The following is a 23,215-nucleotide window of genomic DNA, read 5'->3' on the forward strand; positions in this document are numbered from 1 at the left end:
ACAGAAGGTGGCAAGTACAAACCAAGCACTTCATCAAGAGCCAAACTCTTCCTATCCTGATGTAACCGAAATCACTGGAGAGGAAGAAGGGGAAAGCACCCATACATTTAATGCACATTAAAGGTTCAGACCTGGCAGCTATTCCAAACATCTCTCTCATGACTACAGCAGATTTCAAAGCTCAGAACGACTGGACTAGTTAAAATTGACTTGATGTTTAGGGTGGTTCTTTGCTAAAACAGAAAAAGCACTTCCCTATTTTAAGGAATAAGGATTTTAACTAATATCTAAAAATGTTACAATACAAAACATTTTACACATACCAAGGAATCAAGCTCACAAGACTGCCACTACAACCATAATAATCACTAATCCAAGAAATAAATTCTTTTTAAAATATTAAGAAAAGTATATCCTGAAAGCCTCACCCATGTCGTTTATGTTAGCGGCCGATCCAGAAGTGCTAAGCTGAGCACTATCTGTATCCAACTAACTTTACCATATCTGGTCATACATGAAAACGAGCTTTCCTGCTCTGTGCGAAATGGGAGGAACGGTGCAAGTTCCAACCGCTGAATTAATTCTCTCTCCCCCCACCTCCCTCTCATACTCCCCTCCCACCCATCCTCGGGTACACCAGCTTCTTCCTCCCTCCTATCCTCCTACCCCTGAAACAAGAAACAAGATCAGGCACCAGAGCAAAGATGCATCAGTGTCTATATCTGAAACAGCAGAAGTCAAAAAGAAGTGATTTATAAACCTGCTTCCTATTCTGGAACCAGAGTCATAAGCACAAAACTCTTTCCTGTACTATATTATTTCACAGCAGTTGTCCCTATTTCCCATAATAAAACTGAGCTGAGTAAATATAGCCAAAATGCTGAAGTATATTAAAATGTGTTGACATCATACTTACTTGTTGCGTTAGAATATATTAACAAACACTAAAAATAGTTCACAGCCTTGCAAGATAATTGGCATGCAAGTGTTACGTTACAGTTATAGCATGCATTCTTCTGCCAAATATGGCACGTTGTCTATAGCTTACTCACATATAGAAACAAATTAGAGGTGCAATATCACACATTAAGGTAAGAGAAGATAAACTGACGTGTCTCTAAAATATCAGAACTTTTAAGAAGCCAATATTTATTCAATACAGTAACACTTTGCAGAAGGACAGAGGGTGAAGAAATGAGCGTGTCTAGACATTAATAAAAAGCTACAGAAATGGAGTCAGCCTACAAGTCCAAACAAGCTGCATTATTAGGCACATGGGAAATACTGATCTACACACTTTGCAGCATTCCCAATTTTGGCACTGTGAGATAAGGATGACTGTTCCTTGACAACGTAAAACTTTTTTAATTAGCTCCTTATATTTTACTTGGGATTTTTTCCTACAGAAAAGAGTTAAGAGATGCACAGATATATTTCATTGGAAAAGGCACATTTCAGAGATTAATAGTTATTTTAAAGTTATGAGGGTGTAAGTTAGAAAAAAGTCAAATGAAAATACACTTTTATTTTAAAAAATGAGACCAAGCATTATTTCTATTTAGTCCTAAATAAAACCAAAAATCCATTTGAAATTTATGCAGGCACTAAAGACTTAAATCAATTTATGAAAATTATTATTTATTTTTTTTTAAATGCACATTCAGGTAAGAACTCAGCCAAAACTGAGACTATCATTTCATGCACTCAGTGTTCAAAAATCATCTCCTTTAAATCCTTTTACCCTGCAGTAGCATTTGAAGCAAAGTCTAGTAAACAATAAACCTCCCCTTTATTGATTTTTTTCTTATGTGAGTATTCAACACAACTCAAACTGCTAGTTTAACACAGAACATGCACTGAAGTGACATAAAAAACATGCTTCAAAAAACAGTTAGATAATCCAGAAGTCTAACCTTTCAAAAGCTTTGTTTCTTCCACTTTGGTTAGATGTCCTTCATCTATGATCTTGTCTGCCAAACAAAATAAGTGTTACTTCCAAGCTCAAATTAAGCAAGCAAAAGCTCTGCACGCATCTATGTAGACTACATTCCATGACCAAATTAAAAGCTGATAATATTACTTCCTACTCAGGCTTGAACAAAAACTTTATTCTGGCATGGAATAATGAAACAGAGCACACAAGGCTACTGGAACTTTGTGATACAGTGCATAATTATTTCTTCTGCAATTTATTAACTTACATTATTAATGCTTCAGTTCACTAATGAGAACTTGGGAAAATTCATTTTTATGAACTTTTTTTTGAACTCTAACTGGGAGCAATAAATAATACATTTCTCATGTTATCAATAAAGGAATCCTAACAGCTGGTTGTCTGAAATAGATATCCACCTGATACAGCAGAAATCTAGAAATATGCCACAGTAAAACAGCAACTGAGAAGCTCCCTTCAACATCACAACTGCTTTAACAGTGCCTATGAAAGATACACAGAAACAGCCTTCCTAAGCTTAAAACTTTCAGAGAGCTGCACAAAATTCCACACTCAGGTTGACAAAAATTGAGTTTATGGATAACACTGACAGGGAAGTCTATTCATGTATGCCAGGTGTATAAAAACCTAAACCACAGATTCTGAGACTATATTGCTAACTCCATCCTAACACCAGTAAGGACAGGAAGGCAAACAGTAAGAACAAGGGAAGAACTGGTTTAGATTAATCAAAGACACTAAAAGAACTATTAAACCAGTAGTTAATTTATTTTTCAGGGATGTCATTATTTCAAATTCCTTAAGAAGGAGCCAGCAATGCCAACATGCAAAATTATCAAGGGTCACATATCTTCCAGATCACATCATCAATTTCTACACAGCAGACCTTGCAATTTAGACAAAGTTGAATTGAAAGCTGTTATCACCCACTGAAGCACCCAGTTTGAAGTTGCTTCTGCCTCCTCCTGTGCCCTCTCTCTGCCAGATTCCCATTAATCAGGCAGGGAACCGAGTTTGCTGGTTACCCCCTGTGCTATTAACAGGTAACTGAGACACTGAGAAGACTGCAAGAGCAGCACATAGAGGAGAGTTCAGATGAAGGAAGCTGGATGACAGCAAATACTTTCCAAATTTTTTATCAAAAAAAAAAAAAAGTCATCATTTGCAGCTGCAAGTATCTCTGATGATTAAGAAGTCTCTGTACTCCTCCAATGGCATGGCGCTGTAACCATTACAATCTAAGGACAGAGGCAGGACAAGAATTGCGGGGAGGTATCTTTTTCAACTCCAGACAGCAGAAAACCTTCCAGATAAAACCTCCTTGAGGTCTCAAGAAGGGTTTGCACGGCCAAATGCTTGTCCTGTCCCCTTCCTTCCCCCACAGCTAGACAAACCAGCCTAAAAGAGCTATTATTCCCTTCACCTACTTTATACATCTACAAATACTGTACTGCATTCCTGTAAGTTTTTACAAATAGCTGTTCCAGAAATGCACCGAACAGCACATTGGATTTTCAAGATTGGCTTCAGGTCTCAAGCAACTGTCGGAGATCACTCATCATCTAAGTTCAGAACAGCCACAAGTTCATCAGAGGTGGTGAAAGTTACTGTGCCTAGATTGAGGAAGGCATCGCGGAGGGAATCAAGTTACTGCAGCTGCAAGTGAGGAGTCACTGAGTGGTATCATGAGCCCTCTTCCATTTAAAAAATAAAAATATCTAAACAAAACTCCTCATATGTGATTATTCCAGGACTCAGCGGAGGCTGGAAGAGGGATGGGGAGGAAGGAAGCAAGAAAGCAGCTAAGGAATTCTGCCCTAATGTCTGAAAAAATTAGCTGAATGCAAAAACCGTACACTCAAAGCAGCATTCAACTGCTTGATCTGAAGGGTAACACCTCATCTGTGCTAGACTGTTAGCATAAAATAGGCTTCTAGAATCAGTTCCCAGAAGAAAAGTGATCATTAGAATTGACAGATCTTGGGGTTTTCAGAATTCAGTAACTGTTAAAACCAGAATAATCCTAGTATGAAACAAAGAAACTAGTCTTCTGGACCCAGATGGTTTTCCAAACTTTTGCAGTGGCTTTTCACATTTTTAAGAATTGTCAATTGTTTGACTAAAAAATCTGCAGACAAATTTTGGTGGCTTTACTGGTTTCTAATGTCCATTATGAATTTCAATTTTGTACAGAATGTTTCTTCTTGACACTATTTCTTCAGTGAAGAACTTCAGCAGTAACACACAAGTCCCCTTGCCCAGTGTGACCCAAAGCTGGCGCAGCCAATAGTTCTCACTTGGTGGCAGACATCTCTCCCGACTTACCAAACAAGTAAGCATTCTCTGTGTTTTAACAATAATAGCATGAGTGTATTTCAAAGCTAACAGACACTTGTTTATTTCAGCATCCCTGTGTATATTTCTGTAACAAACAAAAAACTGGATGACTGATGTCACTGAACTACATACAATCTTATTCTGCCCTGCACCCTACTCACTAGAAATGGCAGAATCCAGACAACAGAAAGAAAAAGCAGATGTACCTGTATCTTTTAAACTTCCATTTTTCAGATCTCTGCATCTTTTCATGTTACTATTTCAGAAAACTTCATGAACATGATTTTTCTTTTAAATCAATCTACATTTCCCCCAAATTAAGATATGCATTTTTTAGCCACCAAAATATAAATTAGGGTGAGGATCCCAGCTTTAACTTCTGGCACAAATAATTTTTATCTTTCATGCTATCCAGGCACAACTTAACAGAAAACAAAGAGTTACTGACGTGTATCATGAATAGTAACTTTTACCAAAACAATCTGCTTTGAAGTTAAGCTTTTGGTTCATCTTTAAGATGGTCTATGGTTCTTTCTGCTGATGAATGCAGTTCAAAGGCAGCTTTCCCTTACATTTTTAGGCATTTCCTATCTTTTCAATTTAAGAACTCCCTTTAGATTTAGGTTGCCTATCACTATGTGTAATGTCACATGCCGCCAGTACATCTATGGTTTTGTACCAAATTAGTCTTTGAAGGAGGCCAGTTTTTGAGACCAATGAAAGGAAATGTGGCCCTCAACATTAAAATTTCAAACCATCCGAACCAAAGTGATACTAAGCAGCTTTAACTTCACTTGCCACCTGCAAGTCATGAATTCATGGAAAAGTTGGTAATAGCCATTCATTCCATCCAAAGCCTATTGCAGTTTAGATAGATACATAAAGAAATAAAAAAACCTGAACTTAGTAAAAAGGCAAAAAAAATTGACTTGCATTCAAAATTATAAATGCAACAATCACAAAATGAAGGAAAAAATAAGGACGCAAATAAAAGATGACTTAGAGTGGAGTAAAAGACAGGAAGCCACCAGGGCATCAGCTCTCTCTTTCATCTACACACCGTCACCATTTTGGTGGTAACTCATTACCACGTACTAATCAAAAAGAAGTACCATAACTTTTGCTGTTGATGTCAGTGGTTTTCACCAGTAGTTACTAAAAAAAGTGATGAAACGAGCAACAAGTGAACTGCATGTAATGATCAGAAAGTAACAGACTTCCCAGATCACCGAGAGAAAAATTTCACAACATTCTACAGATGCTGTAGATAAGGACAGGTTACCGGATGATATCGTAAGCCATATTATGCTTAAAAAATAAAAATAAATAAAAAATATCTTTAAAAACCTACAGAAGCCTGATTTTACAAACCATGCTACCAAAGTTTAGCATTTGAGCTGCATTGCAACTCAGATTTAGCATCCAGTTGTTTCTCCCCCACCAAAAAAATTCTAGCTCTAGTACCTCAAAAGGCCTTGACCACTCTTATTAACTGATAACCACTTTCAATTCACTTCTATCTCTATAGCAACTGTTTTGTAAGGAATACTAATTGTTTACTCATCTTAATTTTCTTCTTGTGCTACCTTACATACCCCACTTCCTTGATTCAAGCTGGTTTTGCCCATTTCTCTGCTTGTGCTTACCCAATTTAAGTGCTGCTTCTCCAGAACCATGGAGACGTGCACTTGCCCCACTGTACCAGCACAAGTCAGAAGTTTTTCTTCTGGACAAACTGTATAGTTGTCTCAATTCTCCTTTCTTTTTAGATTTCTCTTGTGGTTTGCAGACTCCATAGTTTTAATTCCTTTGCTTCTATTACAGAACAGTAAACCCTACATAAAACTACTTCAATAAGTGACTCCTGTTTCTGGGAGTTTCATTGAATTCCTATTTTTTAAATAATAAACCTGGTCCTCTCCCAGTACATAAATCTTGGGGCAAAAAAAGCACAGCATCACACAATGAATTACTTATTCTTTCTCAATATTGCCAATCTTTATGATATTTTTCTACACTTAACTATTTGCAGCACGTCTTAAAACTCCAGTTCTTGGTGATCTCTGGAACTACTCTTTTTGTCCTCACTAATTCCCAGCCCTCACTGCTGCAGAGAACAAAGAGCAGGAGTACTGCTGAAGGGTAGCACTAATAGGTCTTGCAGTTTAACCGCATGGTTAGTTGGGCCTAACTAAACATATTTGAATTTGGGAAAAGTAAACTTTCAGTCCAGGAATACACACATGACTTGGAATCTTTTTTGTTCTTGATTAGATAGTAAACTAAATTACACTGTTGCAAAAATGCAGAATACTGAACCCTTTGACCTTGTATTCATTCTTTTAAAAATCAGGCAATCAAGGCCTTACAGTATGTTTACTGTAGCTTTCACTCTTTCTAGAAAGGGGAGGCATAAGTAAATTGATCTTTAGTTTATTCTCTTATTACTACTTCAATTGCATGTTAGAATCTTTTACTAGATCCTGATGGTAACTTCTGCTTCTCAGTACTGACAAGACTGTTCACATATAGTTTGCAGAGGTGACAGTAATACAAGTTTTGCTAAAATAGGTTAAGTTAACATCCAGACAGTGAAATCAGGCAACCAATTTGTATTTGAACATCACTCATCATGCTCTTCATTTTCAGTCTAGACACAAAATAATTTTACTCATTTAACTTCAGTTCGTTTTATACACCAAATAAAGAGGATTATCCAAGATCATTGCAAAATTTAAGATTATTTTAAACTTCAGCCTAACAGAAGACAAACATTAGCAGTAAACTGTCATTCAGTTTGCAGCACTGCAATACACATCAGAAGGAGTAAAGTCAGTAACTCTGTTACACTTCCTTATCGAAATTTAAATGGGAAAAGCAGAGTCCAATGGGCATAATGTAAAAAAAAGATACTGTCTTATTCCTGCTCATCAATACTTCTCCCTGCTCAACGCTAGGCAAATAGTATCCATAAACTCTGAACTCAAAAAATAATTCTTTATGCTACAAATGAGTTTTCTTTGAAGTTTAATAGCACTTTTCTCTCCTCATCCTAATGACATTTTTCTCCCAGTGGACAGAAAGTATTAACATCTTAAGTTTTTCTTTAATTACAGGTATTGAGATTGCGCAGATTCACCACACGTTTTCAAAAGCCATTTTCTTTGAAAAACATTTCTCATTCCAGAATAACACATCTTTCTAAACACTGGCATTGCATATTTGCTTTCTATTTTTCTTAAAAGAATCTTAGATTTCCACATAAAATTTAAGGTTTTGTTTTCCTTTTTGTTCTTTGTAACAACTAATATGAAGAATGTGTAAAGCCTTTAATTATCAGATAAATTGTAGGTATGTGAAACGAAGAAAAGGCATCACTACCTATCTCTGTCCTCCTGCTGCCTGTGCTGTTTGCTTACACTGACAGTGCAACAATTTCAACTTCTTATTTTGTAACAGGTGAAAAATTACACTCAGTTTTAAACACCATGTGGCAACATTACCACCCCTTTATTGGTCTGAGGATTAACTGCCAGGAAAAGACAATTTGATCATCGCTTTGCAAGAGCAAAGATACACTCTTACTACTACTTCAGGCACGTGCTTACTATCCCAATGCCACAATTCTATGCATAGAAATTTTCTGCTACCACAGAAATATTAAAATAATAGTGACAACTTCTGATTTTTATCCACCTTTTCTGGGTTTTCTGTTGTTTTTAAAGCAAATGTGATGAACACTCTTGTACTCACTCTGACATTCTATGAACTGATGAATAAAAGTGCAGTCCCCTCCACTCTTTGAAAGAAAGTGCTCTAGTAAAGAAAGAAACACTTAAGTTTACATCTTCTTATAATTTTTCAAATTGATGCAACAAAAAATTTGAAAGGTATCTTAACAATATTTGTAATTGTTTATTTACAGTGAACTTTTGAAATCCAAGTCAATATGCAATCAAACAAGACATATAACTGAAATGATGTCTGAGTGATACTAGAAAATAGATCACTATTTTGAACTGATCAGAAAACTGAAGTACTTTAACTGCATTTTCAATGGGTACTTTTAAATGCTAAAATCTAATCCCAGTTCTTTAGCACAAAAAAGCACCCCGTACCTCAGTAGAAGCTATGTAAAAAACCCCAACTTTATTTAACAAAATTTAGGAATATCCAATTATTAAAAGTCCAAACATTCTGCATTTGGCATTGGCTACATTGCTCTTTTAGATTAGGTGATAACAAATGACTTCCACTAAAATTCCATGGACAACTTCGTATTTTTGGCAAAAAAGATTTAATACACACAAGTGATATTTGAATCACAATAAATCTGGAATACATAAGATGCTACACTTCTGAAACATGCAACTCCACAGCACTGATGCCTCTAGTTCCTCTGATTTGTTAATTCATAAATCAAACGTGGATAATCGCAAGTACCAAATCCAAGCACTGAAGAACTAAGGAAACAGTAGTTAACCTATATTCTTCAGCATTTTTTTTGTTAAGTTTGAAAGGGCATTTAAGTTTTTCTTTAGCCTTCATACTTATGTTCCCTATCCAATGCCTCTTTAAATGAAAAACATTTATCTTCAGTGTTGCTTCACATCGCCCTTTGCTTTTTAAACAAAGTTTCACTGCACTGAAATAACATTATTTGAAAGGACAGTGCTACAGTAGACATCCCAAAACTGGGCTCTGTTTCCAGTTTTACCCAAGGCCTGCTATATAACCTTGTTCAGCTTCCAACTCCATCAGAATCTAACATCTCTTCAAGTAAAAAGGTGCTAATGCTTCCCTCCTAAAGGATGTCAAAAATCCTTTGACCTCAAGGGCCTAGCAAGCTGAAAATGTTGCTTTTTAGTATACAAACTGTCAAAACGTGTTACATTCTAACAAAAGTGGTCAACCCCCAGGTTCTGTAATCACAAGCTTAGCTGTTAAGATCCAATATGTAATGTTTTACTCTGTTTCAAAGCCACTCTAAAAAGTAAACTCTTTTCTAACCCACAGGGACAGGGCTTTTAAAAGACAGCACCATGGCTATAATATCTGTTTTCCATATCTAAACTTTTTAAGCCTTTTTATATGATCTTCTAAGTGACAGTATAGAAAATTCTCCTACCTTTCTTTACATAATATATGGCTCACAAAACTTAAATATGAAAGCCAGGTGTGGTGCAAGTCTCTGAGAAACATACCGCTTACTGAAATAACTCAGTCCTACACAACCTTTATCAGTGGCTGATACATAAGCAAGTTACTCTCTTCTGCACCAGAATTTCCATATGTGCAATGAGAGAAAATGAATGCCTGACCATCACCATCTTAATAACACTTTATTATAAAAAGCCTCTAGAGAGACTGTAACACGAGTTCTTAGTTCCTCTACTCAGAGTATAGGTCTTTTAATGTTATGGACAGCCACAGCAAAAAACTAATGTAAAATCCTTATTCTTGCAACAGCTAGCTAGTATGCCTATGAACACACCTTGAAGACTTGACCTGAAGTTTTGAAATAGAGACACAAAAGGAATCTTTAAAAGTATTTTACATGGGTTTTCCATTTTCCCCTGACAGGAGGAGGAGAAAGGTATGTATACCTTTGTATACAAATAGAGGAAACTGGGTTTTTTATTCCCTTACAGGCTATATGGCACCAAAACAAATTGAATTTCTCACTTCTGCTTCTGTCCTCAACTGTGAGCTCTTTTCCTTACACAAAATATCTACAAACTCTTTCACTGATAAAGTTGCTGTATCTACGTTATACACCCTAAATTCCTAGTTCTTATAAAATAATGCAAGACTACTCAGCAAAAAGACCCCAGGAACTGCCTCCTGCTGCTTTCAAGAGAACAAAATCCAAAACCTGGCAGAGAATGTTACTGCCCATCTGTCATTACACGACTATAGGACAGGAAGATACAGAAAGGCACAGACTGTCATGAAGAGACACAGGCCAGCAAGCCATAAAACGCCAGGGAAACGTGGATGGACCAGGTACAGCAGAGATGCAGAAGAATGTGGTACAATGGACATAATGATGGAAAACTACTAATAAAGAATATTAGCTAAAATATAAAAAAAATAGCAAGGTAGGTACGTGACAGAAGAAGGTGATAGACTGTATGAACACACAGAAAGCCAACTTGAATGAGCAGTTACATGTTGTCTATATTCATAAAGAAGAAGAAATTGGCAGACAGCTTCCTAAAACGCCGAGGTTTAAGCAAAAGTTCTGCTGTTACTCATAGGATGGAGGAGTCTGTATCTTCATGCATACATCCGATGACACTTACTCTATGCGATCCAAAATAAGTCAGAAAGAGATTGCTTCTTCAACTTTGACAAAAAGTGAGTATGAGTGATACAATGGTATTTTTTACAATCACATAATAATGATTTCAATTTTGAAATGGTATTTCAGACAATTTTTAAACTCAGACTGATAAGAGGTAGCAGTATTTTAAAAACTAGTTACACATTCCTACCAATAACTTTAAAACAAACAAAAAAGTGTTTGTTAAAAAAAAATCATATTTAGTGTTATGTTACTCATTATTTCTCTACAAAACTACATGTATTTGCACTTGGAGCTTGAAAGCTTTTACTGAAGTTTCAGTTTAGCTGTAGGCTACTCTTGTACACAGTATTGCATGTTTTTCTAATAACCTCTAACAATCTAGCTTTCAAAATCTTGCTATTGTTTAAATTATTAGAATGAAGAACCACAATCCCTGCATATTACCCCTGTTTTATTTTGTAAAGAAGTTAACTATTTTGGGGGGGTGGAAGATTTTAAAAATAAATAAATAAAAAGAATTCTCTCTTGACCATTCTATCAAGCATTAAGAGTATTACCAACCTAAAATTATGCATCAGCAAGATTTACCAATCTACCTAAAGCCAAAATATGGCAGTCCAGAGAACTGGGAACAGATATTATTAAGTGTCCTGGTTTCCAGTATCAGAGTACATCTCAGTTAAGTGCCTAAAATGCTACAACATAAAGGAGTAACTAGAACTCAGATTAAGGGGGAGATTTTCTACAGTTCCTGTCAGTGTTTAACAATTTCTCCTCCTGCTCCAAGTAAGAACTAGATGTGAGGTTATGCCATGATTAACTTTTTATTTTGCTATTGCTCTGCCTAGTTAAGAAACTCTTAATATCTAATGAAAAAAGAAATGGGAAAAAAAAAAGTAAAAAGCTAAGAATTAGAGCATAAAGAGTTGTGAAATTTTGTTTAAAAAATATATACAGTAATCCTTAAACACTGTATTAGTTGAAAACACAAGTTCTCTATTGAGGTGCCCCAACCTTCCAACTAATACTAGCACTGTTCCTCAGAGCTTTCGCTAGCCACCAAGACACAGCAAATCCTCACAAAAGCTACATCAAGGAAAAATTTTAAATTAACATATGAGGACAAAAATATCCAATGGAACAATTTAGTGACTCTGGAATCATAACTGCAATAATCTTTGCTATATGTGATATCGGGCACATTCTTATCAGACAATTTTATTTAAAAAAAGAAAACAAACTTCAAGTATATGTTAAGACACATTAGTTAAAATACTGAGCTTTAACTAATTGGTCTTTAATAAAAAAATCAGTTCAATTTGTGTTCATTCCTGATTAACATAAAAGATAGCACTCTGGTTTAAAAAGTTAGTTTCCACTATTTCTGTATTTCATACACTCACATTTTTTGTAAGTTATAGTTAGGAAAATATATGTTTTGTTGACCTTACTTACCATACCCAATTTACTAGAAAAATGGTGTATGTCTGTGTTGCAAGGAAAAATAAAATTAAAGGGAAAAAAGTCAATGAGTTTTCCACTTTCTCGTGTCACAAGTCTGACATCATTCAGCAGACTCCTACTGATTCCAGTGAGAGCCCGTCAAAAACAAGCGAAAAAAAAAGAAAGACGACTTCCAAGTGGGTTTGTTACATTTTACAGGACTTTCTGAAAACACCCAGGCTGAAAGTCTAAGCAAAAAATGCTGGTCAGAAGGAGTGGACAAATTCAATGCCATTTTTTAAGAGACTATCATTCAAAGTAAAACTTTAAAGAACATTTTGAATTTGTTCAACTTCAACCATCAACCGTAAGAAAAAAGGTAGCCTTAGGATACACTACCTTTCTCTGTGCTCCCATTAATTTTAGGTATGAAGTCATCAACTTGTATGCCTAGGATTAAGAAAGGGTATTATTTCTGGAACCAAGCAAAATGTTTTGGGTTTTGTTTCTTCATAAATACACCATTGTGAAAGGCATCTGGCTTTTCATACTACCTTCTCCTTCTAAGTAATCTAATCAAATGAAACAGACAAAATTTGTTTTCCCTTGCACTACAGATCATGTTCCTCTTTGTTCAAACGTTTAAGAAGTTAATACCATACAAAAAATTACTGCCTATCACATATATATTTAAAAAATCCTTTATTTTATATATATGTGTATAAAAGCCTTCAAAAGGTTGGAGCTGAGAGGGCTCAATCAGCTCTAAATAGAGCAATGAACCACAACTGTGAACACTCACAGCAGCAGCGCCCTCTACCGGCATTCTGCTGTGGTCACATGTCTTCCAGTGTTCTCAAGTGGTACCAAGAACGCCGCGCTACTGGGATAACACTAAAACGTTTATTCATTTCCCAGACACCCAGACTACAAGATTATAATAATGAAAGTAATTGAACAGAAAATCTGGAAACCATCTTGAAACAAGAAACTGATCACACCTACCTAAGCTGTTGTGTTCTTTAAGTGTTTTCTCTTGAAGATGTTCTAACCGTACTGTAAACAGAAGTCCAAAAAAAGATATTTCACAGATTAAAAGAAAAACAAATAATCAAAGTTTCTTCCCCACTAGTCACTAACCTTGTAAAGCAGTTAGCCGCTCATTGGTGAAGTCATTGTCAGCCTGCAAAGCTTCTATTTTTGCTTGAAGCTCTTGCTCTCTCTCTTCCATTTCATCTATTTTATGCTGCAATTCCTTTTTCTCAGCCAGTCCTTTCTGTTGGATTTCTTCTTGTCTTCCTTCTGCTACCTGCTCAAAAAACATTTAAAAAACCCCCAAACAAATCAAAATTAACATGCAAAGGAACTGAGTTCATTCCCATTAGCTCTAAGATATTTCGGTTGAAAATTATTTGGCTGTATAAAAGCAGCTAAATATAAATTTTTACACCATAAATAACTTTATATTACAATATATTGCAGTTCCAAAGATATGGTAACTTTCAAAGTGAACAAAAAGAGAAATCTTTGTAGCAAATTACTTAAATGATGACAGTTTCAAGTACATGAAATGTAAACCAAAAGATTATGTAAAAGACAATATGCATCTTTAACCTGTTGTTTAAAGCTTTTTAATCTTTGATAGCTACATTAGAAATTAAATTGTACTTGTTCCATGCACTATAGTATCATCATAAGTCACATGAATTTCTGTCATTACCTTTAGCTTGTCAGAAAGATCTTTAATTTCATTTACAGCTCCATTGTACTTATTAGCTAATTCTCTTAATTCTTCCTGAGTCCGCTCATTCATCTCTTTCAGGTGAGTACATTCATCTTCTGTATTACTTAAACTTCGCTGTAAGATAAGAAAATAGAGACTGATAATCTACCAAACACTGAAGTTGATGTATTTTTTCCAAACAGTATATGTAACTAATCACATTTAACTGCTTTGTTCCTAATGAGTAAGGCTGAAAAGCACATCAAGTCCTGGCAAAAATGCTATCTATACAAACCTTTGTAATGTTCTGCTTGAAGAACAGATTATGTGAAAATATACTGGCTTCAGGCACGTGTAAACAAAAAAAAAACCACCAAACCAAAACCCCACAGTAGGTTATATAATTAATTATGATTGATAGGTATAAAGAACTGTGTGATCTATCTCCCCCATTCTCTTCTGTTTTATGCTGAACTATGAAAGTTTTATAACATTTTGTAATTCAATGTAATCAATAGATTTCATGACACCTTTCATCCAGCAAAAGAAGATTTAACACATCATAAAAGCCAAATGGCTCCAAGGAAGTATCCTAAACCTTTTTCTTTACTCCATAATGCAGAAAGGCATCTAAACTAAGATCTCCTTACTTAAGAGGCAGCTGGGTCTTCAGGAGGCAAGGAATGCTCCGGAAGTTTGCACTAGCTGGTGGCTGCAGCACAACTAAATGGTACAGAGCTTCCTCCTTATAGCTCAAGATTTGTTTCTTCAGTCATACCATGTGTTTTGGTTTTTGTTTAGGTTGTTTTTTATCTTTCGGTAACAAGCTCTGACTTGGTTCTCCTTTATGACCAGAACACCTTTACACAAAAATGCATTCAAAACTACATTATATATTAATTATTAAAGGACAACTCTCAACCAGCAGCCAATGATTTTTCTGTGTGGAGGAAGCACTCAAGCAAATCCCTTACTCAAATTAGTATTTCCTCCTCCAAGACTTAAAGAGGAAAAAGTAGAATAGGTCAGAAGATTCTTCTCCTAGTATAGTACTGAAAAGGAAAAGTAGTAAACATAACCCTCCAACCATTAACAAACCTACCACGAACTATTACAATATTAAAAGGTGGAGTTAACTGACAATCTCGTAAGGTTATTTACTATAGCACTATATGCATTGCATTCTCTAAAAAACATGACAAGGGTAGAGACTTTGTGCACTTAATTTTAAGATATTTCTTGACCTAAGAGAACACAGCAAATAATGATAATGGAAAGAGAAAATAAAGGAAAAGATAGTAATGAAAAATATTATAGGAGCAGAAATTTTATTTGAAGAAAGTGTTCAACATTTTGTAATCTTAAAAACTCATTCTTAAGTGTAATTTATATGAGTGGTTATTTTTGTTTCCATAAATTTTACAGTTTAAAGAAGGTCTAACAGCATTCTTCCTAATGCATGTATATAATTTCCCCTCACTTACTTCCCACACATACATTTCCCATTCATTTCATGAATTTTGAAATCTGGCAGAAAAAGTAGGAGTTTAAGGAACAGTTTCTCTTTAACTGTTTAACAATCCAAGCGTTGTCCAACAGAAGAAATAAACACTACTACTTAATATACTGCAAATGCTGCAATACAACAAATACTGGTGTATTACAGGAAACAAAACAGGGATCTAAGCAGCAGCAGTTACAACTATTTTAGCATTTTCAGAAGACTAGGCACAAAACTTCAATACCTCAACTTCAGACAGTTTTCTGACCACTTCAATTTTCTCCTGAAGGACCCGCCTCAGGGACTCTTTGGCTGTTGTCTCATAGTTGTGTTTGTCTTCTTGTAATGCTATAAGCTCTTTTCGTATACTGTCTTCTGTTTGATTCTGTACATATAAAACAATTCGGATACAAAGATAGAATATAAATTAGTATTTTGCTGATTAAATATATTAGATTGTGATAAGATCTGTCCTATTCAAAATATTTAGCAATTTCTGGTAGATGGGAAAATGTTAGGGACAAATCACTGATCAAAGATTCTCGACATCATTGGGTATCAACCAGTTGTTTTTTGAAGTGTATATACAGCAGCACACATTGAATGATCACCTGTGATTACAAGGGAACTATGAAGGTTTTCTGGACACTGCTAAAACAACGTCAAGCCTAGAAGACCTACAGTTTGACAAACCAGAAACCTAAGAGGTCTTATCTGAAAGACCTCAAACAGGACCTGCAGAAAAAATTCTTACCACGTAGGTAGTTGAGAGGAATCAAAAGTAATATAAAATTAAGATTTAAGGCAGGCATAGGAGGCCTAAAAAACAATCAAGGCAGGGCATAACTGTTAGTCTATCTCTGAATATCAGACAGCACATTGATAATGCCTGTTTTCAAATCCCTATTTGGAAAGTAACATCCACAGGAAATAGGACACGATGGTTGTTTCTTACCAATGACAAATTCCTTTACTGCATTTCACTACATACAAGCTTATATCTATATATAAAAGAAATCAGTTTGGGGGAAAAAAACCCAAACAAAACAAAACTACGAAGCAGCCATTTATCTCAATTTGAAGTGATTCCATGAAATACAGAACAGATCTACAATTTTGATGCTATACAGGTTATCAAAATAGCACAGGGTCATTTCAGAAAGCTTATCTTCCAACTGCTCTCCTACAACTAGCTAATTGCAAGACACTTCAAAAGAGCCATCTTTCCTAACATTCAACTTAAGGTGAACTACTTACCTTTGAACATGCCTGTAATTGATTTCCCATAACTTCTAGTCTTGATAGCAGCCTGTCTTCATCTATTAAAGCCTAGCAGAAAAGAAGTATCGCCTTAGTATTAACATATGCTTTATGTACTTCCAGTAGAGTTCTGCTTTAAAGACTTTAATTCTGCTGGAGTACTCACTATGAATAGTTATTTCAAACTGGTACATAATCACTGAATTTACTAAGCAATATCTTTTACACAGTTTAAGAGAGCCACCATAAGCTTTCTACTTTCTGCTGTTTTCTCCCCTCCACCATTTGTAAATTAATAGCTAAAATTTATGTCACTGCATATTTCAGTCCATAAAGGAAAAAGATGTCTGCAGATACCTGCCAACTAGTATCTGAAGCCTCTTGTGTGACAGCAAGTAGTCGCTGAAGGGTTGCCAGCTTCTGTTCCAACATTTGTTCCCGGTGTAAGGCTTCCTATGAAGAGAGCAGAGCACCAGTCAGTTCAACTAGAAAAACTCCGGGAAAGAGAAGCAACAGAAGAGATACCAAAATACAATATAAAAACAGGCAGTGTGAGTAGCAAACATTGTCACATACTCAGAATTATAATAAGCCCATCCCATTTTACCTATCCACACGTTTATTTGGATATTTTAATTAGAAAATGTTCTCATATAACCTCAGTTTCCTGAAAACCTTCATTTTTCATGCATATGCTGCACATGCTGAGTACACGCTGTAACAAGTTATTCTTTCCAAGACTTAAAAACACTTTAACTTTCATCAATTTGAGTAACAAAACTGTAAACACCAAAAGGCAGCTTGGCAGCTCCCATGCAATAAGATGTGCATCCTCAAAAAAGGTCACAATAGAAAAATGTCAAGTAAGAACTACTATTTTTGTATGACTCCTGTTTTATGACAGTAAGATTGAAGAGCATCTTCACATAACAATTCCAGGATACAAAAAATGAGCAGACTGGTGGGTAAGTATGTATTTGGCCTCTCAAGAGCATCTGCTTGAGCTGCTTCCTGCTATGTCAGCGAATACATATAAAGTTACTATCTGTCTCAAAAGTCTCATCACTGATGTGAACAAATAAAAATTACCATTACCAAACATGAATGGCCAAAATAAATCAGCAGACCTATGCATAAATGAAACCCAGACAGAATGTACCAGTAAGAATTTTTTCATGTATTTTCCAGAAAGCTGATTTTATGATCTTGTCGAGAGACTTTACTTATATATATTAGCACACACTTTAATACGTGTCCTTTTGCAGTCTAACCCTTTTGTGACATGAAATCTTAGGAAAAAGCACACTTATTTAAAGTGACAAAGGAGCGGGCACAGAAGGGATGGTGATGCCAATGACGAAGAAGAGCTGCCAGCACTGTCCCCTCCTTTATACTTTCTAATAGACAAGGGGACAAAAATATTCACACCAAGAAATTATCTCCACAGAAGCAAACTAGCTCTTGACACATAGAATGACCTCTTGTTTTTCCTTTCTTTCATTCTACCAAAGCTTTTATACACACACAGAGTATATCCACGCAATGGATGATAACAAAAATACTGTAGGCAAAAGAAAATCAGGGACAGCAAGGTAGGAGAGGATAAAGGACAAGAAAAGTAGATACATACCATTCAGGGAACCTTCCATAAAACAATGAGCTTACATGTTTCTTTTAGAAAAGTCATAGTTTATACTGTACATGCAAAACTCACAGAACTATACTATGTCCAATTACAACATGTTTCATATTATTTCACTGTAGTTAAATGTTTATCATGTTCAGGTTTACAAAACACAAGCTAAACAAAGACATGCAGAACACAGTACTTGTGCTTTGAACAATGAACATTTAGCCAAATTAAATGCTGTCAAGAGAAAACCTACCTGTAGATACTGTGAAAGCTGAAACAATTCCTGAGAATACATACTGGGAGTGTTAGCAGCAACCTGAAAAATAACGAGAATTTAAGAATCAAAATGGGTTTGGATTTTTCATTAAACTCAATGCAAAATTTGTTATCTAGTCATGAAGGTACACTGAGGATTATCTAATAATGGCACTCTCATTCATTCCTTGTTCTGCTACTGTTTATTCTTTGGTTTAAGATAGGACTTCCCAGCACTGGACTGAGGACTCACTGTGTAAATGTCTAAATGCATCAAAGAGTTTAAGGCTTTTGTTTCAGATCAAACTGACAAAAAAAAAAAAAAACCAGAAAAAGAAACAAGGTGCACCAAAATGAAGCCATTCAATCCAAGAACAAACAGAAATTAGCGGCTTCCAGAATTGAAAGTAAGATCTCTCATATTCCAGTTCAATGCCATCATCACACACACATTACGATCCCACATTTCCTGTTGACCTACTAGCCATCATCTTCATAATTTGCCTTTTTAAGTATCTAGGTCAGATTTGGGAATAGGAGGGTTGGTTTTGGAGTGTTTTTTCTGCAAATGTATTTACTAATTCTTGTAGGCTCTTCCTACACTGACATAATTTTGAAGCTGGTTTTCACACTTATACCTGCACTCCCTCCTCAGAATTTCTGCCCTTGTCCTGGATTCAAGCTACTTATGCTGTTCCGAAACCTTAACTTAAATGCAATGTCTATTAACTCCTCAGACTGCTGACTTCACAGGTTTCCTTATTCATAAAACTTTATCCTTCACGTTTAAATACGTTTGGCTCAGACTTTTAATTCTTCTTTTTAGAAGATAGAGAGACAAGCAATTCCTGATCACCTGTCTCAAGGGTTTATCTATTAACAGCTTTTCTACAAGTCCCCACATTATCAAAATTAAGTTTAAAAATGACAACTAGACATTAATGACTCCAGGCCTCTACAGTGAGCGACACTGGCTATACAAGACAGTCTGGTCCCAATCTTCCTTTGGAATACGCCAGAGCACTTTCCAGCCCGTGCAGTGCAGCTTCTCCTCCATAAAGAAAAAGATACAAGGACAACAGACTTTACCCAAACACCAAATCATTAGCTACTCTAGGGTCCCACAGAACTACTATGCAATATCAAGGATCTGTTAGTCAGTATCTGGAACTTTAACCGTCTTAATATCAATGGCTTTTTTTTTTGGTCAAAGCCATGTTTCAGGTGTCATACCATAAGAAGTCCAGGTACCTTAAAACGTACACTGCAATACTGTATTACCTTCTCTACCTTAAATGGGACTCAGAATATTAAACTAGTAAACAAACTGGCAGTGCAAAATATATCTAAATGTAACTAGACTCCTCCATTTCTTCATCTTTATAAGAAGTCAGAAAACAGTGTGTGGCTAAGGCAGAACACCACAAATTACAGAATTACCTTGTCAACAGGACTTGGTAACGGAGCATGGATAACACTAAAAAAAAAAAAGTATACATAAAAAGTGAATACAAAGTGCAGAATAGCAATACTGTGCATTTAATCAAGATGCTTTGTATTTTTATGTTTATTCCTCAGATAAAAATGAAGAGTTACTATACAAACATGCAAAACCAGTTCATACTATGCTGCCCAACATTTTCAAAGTTACAGAACTGTTTTCAGATTATAAATCCAAGGTCTATTCTTTTACTTCAATAGTTACATAATTGATTCTTTTAGAACTGATTCATTAAGATTTAAACCAATTTACATGCACAAAACTATATGAAAAGACAGTGGATGTACTACTCGTTTACAAATTCAAGCTGTATAAAATAATAGTTGGTAACCTATAGAATTTTGTATGCTTCCACCAGAACAAGATTTATATTTACACATTTTCATCAGAATGAAAAACTTAACACCATATGTTTTTACCATTTTTTACTAGAACATACAATTACATGGAAAATTTCCTGTAATAATTTGACCTATCTTCTGAGAAGCAAAGACACCCTAAAGCTTCATGCAAGTATTTCTGGATACTAATGATAAAAGAATACTTAGATAAGCAGTCAAAAACATACAACTGGCAAGATTGAAAGATGATTAAGGTTATTAATATGTCACTTGTAATAGGCACTCACTGCTGGAAACAAAACATTTCATTTTTTTGTTTCTGCTACTCTGAAGTTTTCTCCATAACACGCACATACATACAGAAAACCCTCCCAATATTCATCTGAGTTTCCAAACATTATTCCATCCATCATATTTTAAGAATGTTTTTCTCCGTGCCAAGCAAAGCTTTCTTTCATTGTGACACGAGATAACTGCACCAGGAGGATGTTACTGTATTACTTATCTGAAGAATATAAACAGCGTTACACATACACACACAGAGACACCATTAACTTCACTTCAGTAGAGTCTATGTGTATTCAAAGGAGCAAAAATAATAAACCCACATTGAAAAAAAAAAAAAGAGGGAAGGATAATTTGCTCATTTGCTTTCTTTTTCCCTATATTCTTCTGTTTATAATACCCATTCCAGCGCACTAAACCACAGCCAGTCAGAAAAGCCCAACCTGATAAGAACTTTATCTTTCATAGTTGTCTTAATTTCTAAAAGCAACAAGCAAATGAGATTTCTTTTTTATAATGCCTGAAAAGGAACCATGCTCTCAGCTACTTCCTGTATGTGAAAATGGGAAAATAAACTGTTCCGATGCTGGTTTTAAACATAATATCTATCAAGCCCTCATTATACAGTAGTTTAATTTTGCTACATATGAATAAATACTTATTCTTACTCTGATCGCAATCGAGCTTCCATTCCATCTGGAAGAAACAGTTTGATTGTGGAGACTATACATCCATGAGTAACTGAAAAGAAACAAATATTAAGTCATAATGATTCATTATTATTTAAGTTCAATGGTTAATGTTATCGTAACCAAGCAAACTGTCCTAAGAAACTTTGAGGGAGGGAAACAAGAAGAGGCATGAGTGCCTTCAAGCACCAGTGCCCGGGTCTGCCTTCTCAGACCTCCTCCAGAGCCTGGAAGCTTTACCATTAGAAACTGAAGAGGTGATGCTGTGTATTTCATCCTGGCTGTGAAGAACTTCCAGTTCCAATTCTTCCACATACAGCAGTACCTGCAAGTTGTCTTTACTGAGGTAAGTTAAAAAAGTTCACCATATGGTTTCATCATAAAAGGAGGAAAAAAAAAAAGCATTCCCTGTGCTGGGTAATGTGAATCCCTGTAATGGGAATGCAGAAGTATGAACAAAATAATGAGATACCTTTTTGACAAGATTCCTATGAGGATACCTAGGGACTTAAAAGGTAACATCCAATTTGTATAACCAGACACTCACTTCAACATGTGGGACTTGCCAAGTGATTGCTATTTACAAAAACAAGGATCAATAAGGGAACACAAAGGAAGAGCGCAGGAATCACCGAGAAGCGCACACACACCCTCTTGAACACTGAGCAGTGTCATTCAAGACCATGTATCTCTATTTTGGTGTGCTTATAGTGCACACTAAATGCACAGCCCTAGACAAGTGGCCTCTCACTTCAGCAGGATGCAGGACTAAAGTCAAGATTCTTTGAACTCAAGAAGAACCTAAAGAATAAGAGGAGAAAATGCAATATTTGATTCTTCCATCAAGTTCAGCCTCTCTTCACAATATTTCCCAAAAATGTCACTGGCACCATCTTCAATGACATTTAAGTCAAATTACATCTGGTTTGGTTTTCTTGTTTATTTTGGGAGGGTTTTTTGGTGTGTTGGTGGTTTTGTTGTTTCGGGGGTTTTTTTACCCTTTGTATGGTTCTATAAACTGGAAAGTAAAAATTATTTCCAGTTACATGGAAGGAAAGATAGACATTGTTCCCAAAATACTATCTCAAGCTAGATACAAATAAGTATATGGTCATCTATCACCTGCCACTATACCTGAAGCACCCACCAACATACAAGTAGCTGCTCTACTTTCATGGTTATTAATACCAGTAAAACAGTTAATCTGGCTTTGGAAAAAAAAAAATAAGGTAATGGGTGTTTTAGGACACCAGTAGCACTCCAGGGAAATAAGACAGGTCTTTGAGGAAGCTACCTCAATAGAATCTAAAAATACAGGAGAAATGATCCAACTGAACAGAATTGTTCTTAACCTTTATTCAGTGCTACAAGCTAATAATGCTCTGGAGAAGTATCTTCTTGGCTACAGCACCTTGTTTTTTCAAGCTGACCTGGTAAAGTATTAAATTTACATGCCAGGGAAGAACAGCCAGGATCTCATTCTCAAAACAGATTAATCCACAGCTTTTGGCATCTTTTTTTGGCTTTAGACTTGGGTCCCCAGAATTCCCAATCCTGTTCTTGCAAAAACAACATTGAAAAAAAACCCCAAAACATTAGCAATGTTAGCTGTAGCATGTAATACTCACACAGCTTTTGTAATGAAGACTCTTTGCTTTAATGCACAAAGAGGAAATTAATGAGTTCAAGAAGAAAGTGTTAGGGTACCTGAAATTAAAGACCAACAGATTGCTTTACCTTTGCGTCATGTATCAGGTCGGTCTGCCTAGGATTATATAATTTTGAAGTTTGTTCATCAATACTCAGGCTAAAAAAAAAAAAAAAATAAAATCTCCCAAAAACTGCAGGAGCTTTATTTGTGTAAAAAATTAAGAAGTAAAGCACGTTTAACAGAGGGTCTCACACAGACAGTGACTGTGAAAAGGCACCGGGCATTTTGATAGGTTTATAACATAAAAATAATATAAAAGGGAAAAAAAAAAT

At 35.6% G+C, this 23,215-nt stretch overlaps 1 protein-coding gene across 2 annotated transcripts in view; it reads right to left on the reverse strand.

Moving 5' to 3' along the window:
* The window catches only part of SLMAP (sarcolemma associated protein), a 43,751-nt gene extending 22,471 nt beyond the window's left edge, over positions 1-21,280 (reverse strand). Inside the window, exons 1-10 of one of the 2 annotated variants that reach the window (XM_010024560.1) lie at positions 21,212-21,280; positions 19,857-19,893; positions 18,415-18,477; positions 16,886-16,981; positions 16,526-16,597; positions 15,513-15,653; positions 13,765-13,902; positions 13,185-13,353; positions 8,045-8,107; positions 1,914-1,970 (exon numbers count right to left, since the gene is read on the reverse strand). In XM_010024560.1, coding sequence (XP_010022862.1) covers positions 1,914-1,970; positions 8,045-8,107; positions 13,185-13,353; positions 13,765-13,902; positions 15,513-15,653; positions 16,526-16,597; positions 16,886-16,981; positions 18,415-18,477; positions 19,857-19,893; positions 21,212-21,234 — 859 coding nt within the window. In that variant the 5' untranslated portion in view covers positions 21,235-21,280. The remainder of the gene's footprint in view (positions 1-1,913; positions 1,971-8,044; positions 8,108-13,184; positions 13,354-13,764; positions 13,903-15,512; positions 15,654-16,525; positions 16,598-16,885; positions 16,982-18,414; positions 18,478-19,856; positions 19,894-21,211) is intronic. The other variant, XM_010024561.1, reaches the window with a different exon arrangement.
* Positions 21,281-23,215: the final 1,935 nt, after the last annotated feature.

The sequence above is a fragment of the Nestor notabilis genome, unplaced genomic scaffold (assembly GCF_000696875.1).
Source record: "Nestor notabilis isolate BGI_N333 unplaced genomic scaffold, ASM69687v1 scaffold23641, whole genome shotgun sequence".
NCBI lineage: Eukaryota > Metazoa > Chordata > Aves > Psittaciformes > Psittacidae > Nestor > Nestor notabilis.